At 41.3% G+C, this 9,203-nt stretch overlaps 1 protein-coding gene across 1 annotated transcript; it reads left to right on the top strand.

Moving 5' to 3' along the window:
- Positions 1-7,208: 7,208 nt before the first annotated feature.
- On the top strand, positions 7,209-8,085 carry LOC107797061 (secreted RxLR effector protein 161-like). Its single transcript, XM_016619915.2, has 2 exons — positions 7,209-7,300; positions 7,584-8,085. The coding sequence occupies exons 1-2, from the start codon at positions 7,209-7,211 to the stop codon at positions 8,083-8,085; spliced, it is 594 nt and encodes a 197-aa protein (XP_016475401.2).
- The last annotated feature ends 1,118 nt before the right edge of the window (positions 8,086-9,203 follow it).

The raw sequence follows: 9,203 nt of genomic DNA, 5'->3' as shown, positions 1-9,203 counted from the left end.
GCATTCTTGGGTCATGTGGTATCGAATGAAGTGTCAAGTGAAGGGATCAATGTGGATCCGAAGAACGTGGAGGCAGTGCAGAGATCCGGATCTTTCTTGGTTTGGTAGTCTATTACCGTCGATTCATTGAGGGATTTTCATCTATTTCAGCACCCATGACCAGGCTGACCTAGAATAGTGCTCCATTCAGGTGGACAAAAGAGTGTGAGGAGAGCTTTCAGAAGCTCAAGACAGCTTTGACTACAACCCAGTATTGGTATTGCCTTCAGGTTCGAGGTTTTATATAGTTTATTATGATGTGTCACGAGTTGGCCTCGATGTGGTGTCGATGCAGGATCGTAGAGTGATTACCTACGCGTCCTGATAGCTAAAAGTGCATGAAAAGAACTATCCTGTCCACGACCTTGAGTTAGCTGCTATTATTCATGCCTTGAAGACTTGGAGGAACTATTTGTACGGTGTCCCTTGTGAGATCTACACTGATCACCGGAGTTTGAAGCATTTATTCAAGCAGATGGATCTTGATTTGCATCAGAGAAGGTGGTTAAAGCTGCTTAAGGATTATGATATCACCATTTTGTACCACCTTGGGAAGGCCAATATGGCGGCCGATGCTTTGAGTCGCCAGGCAGAGAGTTTGGGGACTTCAGCTTATCTACCAGCAACGGAGCCCATGGAGTTAGATGTTCAGGCCTTAGCCAGCCAGTTTGTGAGATTGGATATTTCTGAGCCTAGTCGAGTATTGGCTTGTGTGTTCTCCCGGTCTTCTCTTTATGATTGTATCAGGGAGCATCAGTATGATGACCCCCATCTGCTTGTCCTTAAGGACACGGTCCAACACGATGATGCTAAGGAGGTCACCATTAGGGATGATGGTGCTTTGAGGATGCAGGGCAGGCTATGTGTGCCTTATGTGGATGGGTTACGTGAGTTGATTCTTCATGAGGCTCATAGCTTGCGGTACTCTATTCATCCGGGTGCCGCGAACATGTACCAGGACTTGAGGCAGCATTACTGGCGGAGGAGGATGAAGAAGGACATAGTGGAATATGTAGTCTGGTGCCTAAATTGCCAGTAGATGAAATATGAGCATCAGCAGCCCGGTGGATTGCTTCAAAAGCTAGAGATTTCAGAGTGGAAATAAGAGTGGATCACTATGAATTTCGTTGTTGGACTCCTACGGACTCAGTAGAAGTTTGATGCACTTTGGGTGATTGTGGATAGACTGACCAAGTCAGCTCACTTCCTTCCTGTGATGACTACCTATTCTTCCGAGTAGTTGGCTCAAGTTATATCCGTGAGATTGTCAGACTTCATGGCGTGCTGGTATCTATCATCTCTGACCGGGGTATGCAGTTTACATCACGGTTCTGGAGAGCCATACTATATAAGTTGGGTACTCGGGTGGAGTTGAGCACAACATTTCACCCTCAGACGGACAGGCAGTCCGAGCACACTATTCAGATTCTTAACTATATGCTCCGTGTGTGTGTGACGGAGTTTGGAGGTCCTTGGGATCAATTCTTGTCACTTGCGGAGTTTTCCTACAACAACAGTTACCAGTCCAGCATTCAGATGGCACCGTATTAGGCTCTTTATGGTATGCGGTGTCGGTCCCCAGTGGGTTAGTTTGAGTCGGGCGAGGCTAGATTATTGGGCACAAACTTGGTTCAGGACGCCTTGGAGAAGGTTAAGGTGATTCAAGATAGACTTCGCACAGGCCAGTCCAGACAGAGAGTAATACAGACCGGAAGGTTCGCGATATTTCATTTATGGTTGGAGAGCGGGTCTTGCTTCGGGTTTCGCCTATGATGGGTGTTATGAGGTTCAGAAAGAGGGTCAAGCTGAGCCCAAGGTTTATTGGTTCCTTTGAGGTGTTGCGGCGAGTTGGGGAGGTTGTTTATGAGCTTGCCTTGCCTCCGAGCCTAGCAGGAGTTTATCTGGTATTTCATGTTTCGATGCTCTGGAGATATCACGGTGATTCGTAACATGTATTGGATTTTAGCTCAGTCCAGTTGGACAAAGATCTATCTTATGTTGAGGAGCTAGTGACTATTATGGACAGGCAGGTTCGGAAGCTGAGGTCATAGAACATTGCATCAGTTAAGGTTAAGTGGCGGGGTCAGCCAGTCGAGGAGATGACTTGGGAGACCGAGCAGGATATATGCAACCGTTATCCTCATTTTTTCACCATTTCAGGTATGTCTATATGCTTGTTCGAGGACAAACAATTATTTTAAGAGGAGGAGGATGTAACAACCTGGCCGGTTGTTTCGAGAGTTAGAGACCCTATTAACTGCTTCCCCCGTATCTATTTCTGCTATTGTAACTTGCCAAGAGGTTCATTTTGTTTTTTGGAAGAGTTTGGGACACAGTCCCTAAAACGGAGGCTAAAGATATAATTTTGACCAAAGTTGGAATAGTCTGAAGATGACTTCGAAATGGAGTTCTGTCAATTTCGTCAGCTACGTTGGATGATTTTGGGCTTAGGGGCTTGTCTAGATTGTATTTTTGAGGTCCGTAGCTCATTTAGGCTTGAAATTGTGAAAGTCAAAATTTTGGAGTTTTGGGCCGGTAGTGAAATTCTTGATATCAGGGTCGGAATCCGATTCCGCAAGTTGGAGTAGGTCTGTAGGTTGATTATGACTTGTGTGAAAAAATTGAGGTCGATCGGATGTAGTTTAATAGGTTTCGGCATCAGTTGTAGAATTTTGAAGTTTTAAGTTCTTTAAGTTTGAATTGGAGGGTGATTTGTGATTTTAGCATTATTTGATGTGATTTGAGGGATCAACTAAGTTCGTATGGTGTTTTAGGACTTGTTGGTATGTTTGGTTGAGGTCCCGGGGGCCTCGGGTGTGTTTCAGATGCTCAATGGGTTGAAAATTAGACTTAGGCCATTGCTGAAGATTTTCTGGTGCTGGTGTAATCGCACCTACGGAGAGGTCACCGTAGGTGCGAGCCCGCAGAAGCGGGACTTGGAGAGCAGAAGCAGAATTGGGCAGCCCAGGCCGGGATTGCAGGTGCGAGGTTATTTCCGCATCTGCGATGCCCGCGGATATGAATAAGCAACCACAGAAGCGGCCTAGGACCGCAGAAGCGGGAGACTTTCCGCAGGCACGCATGCGTAGATACGGCCTCCTTATCGCAGATGCGGTCGTGAGGAGTTAAGCGATTTTTCATACCTGTGATGAATTTCCCGCAGGTGCAATGAATGGACCGTAGGTGTGGTTTAACTGGCAGAAAAGGGGGCCAAATCAAGGGTTTATGTCATTCTTCACCATTTAACTTTGAGAGCTCGTAGGTGATAATCTAAAGGATTTTTAGAGCAAGCTTGTGGGTAACGATTCCTTACTCGATTTTGGCTATATTTTATTAATTTGTTGTTGTTTTCTTTATTTAGTTAAGGATTTTGATTGAGAAAGTTGGGAAAATAGGGGAAAAGTTCCCCAATCGAATTTCTTAGTTTCGAATGGGATTTAGACATCGGATTTGGATAATTTTGGTACGAGTGAACTCGTGAGTGAATGAGTGTTCATAATTTGTAACTTTTACCTGATTTCGAGACGTGGGCCCGGGGAGACTTTTTCGGGCGTTTTTCTAATTTCTTGCCTTAGCTTTGATTTTGTTAGCTATATTAGTTTCTTGTAGCTATATTTATGTTATGTAATTGGTTTTGGCTAGATTTGGACCATCCAGAGTTGGATATTCGTGAAAAGAGCATTATTACGGATTGATTATGCTAGGTTTGAGGTAAGTGGCTTGTCTGGCCTTGTGTGGGGAAACTCCCCTTAGGATTTGGTATTGTTTGATATATGAGCACCGTGTACGTGAGGTGACGAGTACGTACACAGGCTATTTATTGTAAAACTCCATTTTTCACTAAGTCATACATGTATTCTCCTTGTTTGAATTACATTAGCATATGTACTATCCTGTTTGGATTAGAAAAGCATGCCTATGTGTTTTTAACTGCCTATTTGAACTTTATACAACATGTTTAGCGAAATTACCTGGTTTTCTTGATTTGAACTTAATCCAAACCATAGATTTTCTTGTTGTGACTGCTAGTTATATTGGTTGAGTTGCATATTTACTTTGGGACTATGGAACGGTATTCCGAGTGATCCCCCTGTACTGCATATTTACTTTGGGACTACGGAACGGTATTCTGGGAGATCCCCCAGCACTGCATATTTACTTTGCGACTATGGAACAGTACTCCAGGAGATTTCCCTGCACATTTACGTTTGGGACTACAAGCCAGTATCCCGGGAGATCCCCTATTGCTATTACTGTATTTTGAGTTGTTGGTTTTCATTGAATTCTATTCCTGTTATATTTCCGTATTTATTTTGCTGTAATATTTCTTTCTGTCTTATTCCATTATATTTATACTAGTAGGACCCTGACCTGATCTCGTTACTACTCGACCGAGGTTAGGCTTGGCACTTACTAGGTGTCGTTGTGGTGTACTCATGCCCTTCCCTGCACATGTTTTTTGTGTGCAGATCTAGGTACTGCTTATCAACCGCATTACCAGTAAGGCGAGCCAACTATAGAGACTTCAAGGTATATCTGCCGCATCCGCAGACCTCGGAGTCCCTATCTATTCCTCCTTATGTCAAACACTTCTTGTAATATCTTCTTTTATTAGACTCTGGAGTATGAGAGTACTGTTTCTTTCTTTAGCTTGTGACTTATGACATTTCGGGTTTTGGAAGAGTTTATGTACTTTTCTAAAGTGATTATTGTATATGTCGAGCAACATCTCATTTCCTCATTTAAATTTACTTGTTAGTTGATAGCTTTTTATGTTTTCGTTCCTTTTCCACAAATGTTAGGCTTACCTAGTCATAGAGACTAGGTGTTGTCACGACTGTTCACGGAGGGAGAACTTGGATCGTGACACTACAAAATTTTAATACTAATAGGAAGAAAGGTTTTGAGAGGCCATAACAGTTAGGAACCAATAACAAAGGACCTTTAGTCAATAGTGCCAATTACTTTGGGCCACTTAGATGCATCAGGCTCCAATATTCCTGCTCATCCATCTACTCAGTACATGCCAATGACTACTTTCACTCCTGAACAGTATCAACAGATCCTACAGCTGATCAATAAGACAGTACCCTTGCAGGAAGCAGTTGCTAATATGGCAGGTATATCTACTTGATCCAATGTTAGTTTATCTGAAGGCAATGAATCCATTCCATGGGTGATCGACACAGGGGCAACAAATCATATGATTTCTAGCTTGTTGCTACATCCTAAACTAGTTACACCTAATGCCAACAAAGTTCATTTACCAAATGGTCATGTGACCTCTTTTACACATGTTGGTTCACTTTCACTGTTTAATGATGAATTAACAAATGTCCTCTGTGTTCCTCTTTTCAAATATAATCTTTTGTCCATCTCAAAACTGACCAAACAACTGCAATGTTGTGTGGATTTTTATCCTGATTTCTATATCTTCTAGGACCTTTGAACTAGCAAGGTGAAGGGTATTGGTAAGGAGAAGGATGGTCTATATTTACTTCAACCTACCAAGAAGCTGTCACCTGTCAAAGCATATGTTCCCGGTACTTTAGTCCGCCCTGTGTCTTCTCAACAATGCTTCTCTTCTGCTCACTCTCATCAATTCTCAGTGTGGCACCAGAGATTTGGTCATGCACTAGCTGTTGTTCTTTAGAAACTTCCTTTTTTACAAAGTCATTTGTTCAATATAGAGTCTTTGTCCTGTACAATTTGTCCTTTATCAGGACAAACTAGGTTTTCATTTCCTACTAGTACTTCTAAAACTGCTTCTCCTTTTGAGCTTGTACATATGGATGTGTGGGGTCCATATAGACAATGTACTTACAATGGTTATAGATATTTTCTTACTATTATTGATGACTATTCTAGAATGACTTGGGTTTATTTGATGGGAATGAAAAGTGATGTCATTGTTTTGCTCAGAAATTTCCGTGCCTTGATTAAAAATCAATTTTTTGCTTCTATCATGACTATTAGATCAGAAAATGGACTTGAAATTTTCAATTCTCAATGTACTACTCTTTTTACTTCTCTTGGAATAGTGCATCAAAGTTCATGTGTTCATACCCCTCAACAGAATGGGGTAGCTGAGAGGAAACACATGCACTTGCTTGCGATAGCAAGGGCACTCAGGTTTCAAGCTTATGTACCTCTAAAGTTTTGGGGTGAATGCATTCTTACTGTTGTATCCTGATAAACATGTTGCCTTCCTCGGTCCTTTCTGGAAAATCTCCTTATGAGGTTTTTCATGGTAAACCCCATTCATTTCAAAACCTCAAGGTGTTTGGTTGTCTATATTATGCAACCAAACCCAACTTCACTGATAAATTCACCTTCAAAGTAATCCCAACTGTGTTAATGGGATATTCAGACACTCAAAAAGGCTACAAATTGTACAATATTGCCACTGGGTCTTTCTTTGTTAGTAGAGATATGTCCTTTAGAGAGTCAGTGTTTCCTTTCAGATTTCCCAAGTTCACCTTCCTTGAACCATCTACCTCTTTTTTTACTACTTCATCATTCATAGATGACTCCTTTCCAAATTGTACAGTCCTTCAACCTCTTGAACAAAGCATCACTGATTCCTTACCATCTCTGGACTCACCTGTTCATCAATCACCTACCTCTCAATCTACAAACCCTGACCTATTATCTACCTCTAGTTCCTACTCATCTCCTATAGCACTACCACCTTTGAGAAAGTCCACTAGGATATCTAAACCTCCCATATGGCTCAATGATTATGTCTACTCTTCTATCACCCCTACCCAATCTCTACCTCATTATCGTATTCTTCCTTTTTTTCTTCCTATCAGGCCTACCTGACAGCCCTTTCCTCTATTATTGAACCTGCATCCTTTGATCAAGCTGCCAAGGATAGCAAGTGGATTCAGATTATGAAGCTTGAGATTGAGTCCCTCACTGACAATCATACATGGGAAGGGGTAGATTTGCCTGTAGGAAAAACACTCATTGGATGTAAATGGGTGTATAAGGTGAAGTATAAGGCACATGGTAGTGTTGAAAGGTATAAGGCCAGATTGGTGGACAAGGGTTTTACCTAACAGGATGGTCTGGATTATTATGACACCTTCTCTCCTATAGTAAAGATGGTAACTATCAGATGTATTGTGTCTTTGGCGGCTCAACATAATTAGCCACTTTACCAGATGGATGTCTACAATGCCTTCCTTCAAGGAGACTTGTTTGAGGAAGTCTACATGTCTTTGCCACAAGGATTTGGTAGCCAGGGGAGAATAAGGTTTGTAGGCTCCTCAAATCACTATATGGCATCAAACAAGCAAGCATGCAATGGAACTTGAAGCCTATCACTACTTTTATCAACTCAGGTCTCACTCAAAGCAAGTTAGATTATTCCCTATTTACTAAAAGGCAGGATACACACATTGTCATAATATTAGTGTATGTTGATGATTTGCTAATTATTGGTAATGACATCAAGCTGATAGAAGAGGCCAAGCACATACTTAATAACAACTTCAAAATGAAAAACTTGGGTGAGTTGAAGTATTTATTGGGAATAGATTTTGCCAGGTCATCCAAAGGCATACTCATGAACCAGAGAAGATATGCGCTAGAGTTGATATCAGAATGAGGCTTAGGGGAGGAAAACCAGCTATAATCCATTTGGATCAGAATCAGAAGCTCACTAGTTTGGAGTATGGCAAATTGTTTGAACTTGACAATGATAAAGAGATGGAAGATAGAAGACCTTATCAGAGATTGATGGGAAGACTGCTCTATCTGTCAATCACACGACCAGATATATCCTTCGTAGTCCAAACTTTGAGCCAATTTATGCATGCTCCAAAAGAGTCACACTATGAAGTTGCATTAAGGGTGGTTAAATATATGAAAAGCCATCCAGGCTTAGGACTTCTGATGAGCAGCAATAAGTCCAGGAAAATCACTACTTTTTGTGATGCTAATTGGTCATCTTGTATGGTGTCTAGAAAATCTGTTACTGGTTTTTGCATAAAGCTGGGAGAATCACTAATTTCTTGGAGGTCCAAAAGTAGAGTATAGTGTCGAGAAGCTCAGTTGATGCTGAGTATAGGAGTATGGTAACCACAGCAGTAGAGTTGGTTTGGTTGCATGGGTTATTAGAGGAACTGGGAATGGAGGTGTTGATCTACCAATGGAGTTATTCTGTGATAATAAGGCAACTCTTCAAATAGCATCGAATCTCATGTACCATGAGCGTACAAAATACATAGAGATAGACTATCATTTCATCTAGGAAAAATTGTAGCAATGGTTATTCAAGACGGACCATGTTGCCAGCAAAGAGCAAGTTGCAGACATTCTAAGTAAGGCTTTGGGGAAACAACTGCACAGTGAAATGTTATGCAAGTTAAAGATTGTCACGACCCGGATTTCCCAACCTCGGGAGTCGTGATAGCGCCTACTAATGAGAGCTAGGCAAGCCAACCCTTAACTATCTAATTCCTTACTAAATTACTTCCTTTTTACAATTACGAGCAATAACATAAAAACAGCAAAACTTTAAACAATTAAGCAGAAGATAACCATGAAATGTCTGAAGGCTACGTCTATTACAACTTTTAAAACCTCAAATACCCCAAAACCTAGTATCACAGTATCACAGACTGTCTAAGAGTTTCTACATACAAGGTCTGAAGAAATGCAATACACTGTTTCTGAACAAAGAAAATAAAATAGGAAGTAGAGATAGAGGGATACGCCAGGGCCTGCGGACGGCTATAGGTCTACCTAGAAGCGTTGAACACCACTCAAGCCTCAATTATAGCTTTACCCCTTGATTCCACCACCAATCCACTCGAATCTAGTCACAAGTTACTTAATTATATCAATCAGTGCTAAATGAATCAACCCCAATGCATGAAAATGAGTTTTCCCAAAGTTTTACCCAAAAAGCCAAAATCACCCCCGGGCCCACGTGGTCGAAACCCGAGGTTCGGACCAAAACCCGATTACCCATTCCCCCACGAATCCAAATATATAATTTGTTTTGAAATGGTACCTCAAATTGAGGTCCAAATCCCCAATTTAGAAAAAACCTAGGTTCTACCCAAAACACTCAATTTCCTCCATGAAAATCTTTGATTTGAAGTTCAAATCATGTTAAAAGATGTTAAGGAGTGAAGAAAATGAGTTAGAAA

The sequence above is a fragment of the Nicotiana tabacum genome, chromosome 3 (genome assembly GCF_000715075.1).
Source record: "Nicotiana tabacum cultivar K326 chromosome 3, ASM71507v2, whole genome shotgun sequence".
NCBI classification, from domain to species: Eukaryota; Viridiplantae; Streptophyta; class Magnoliopsida; order Solanales; family Solanaceae; genus Nicotiana; species Nicotiana tabacum.
This window is presented reverse-complemented; position numbering and strand designations above follow the sequence as displayed.

Coding starts and splice junctions, on each gene's coding strand:
- LOC107797061 (XM_016619915.2), top strand. CDS start 7,209: ATGGATGTCTACAATGCCTTCCTTCAAGGAGACTTGTTTGAGGAAGTC. Junction 7,301..7,583: donor GGTAGCCAGGGGAGAATAAG/GTTTGTAGGCTC, acceptor TATTGGGAATAG/ATTTTGCCAGGTCATCCAAA.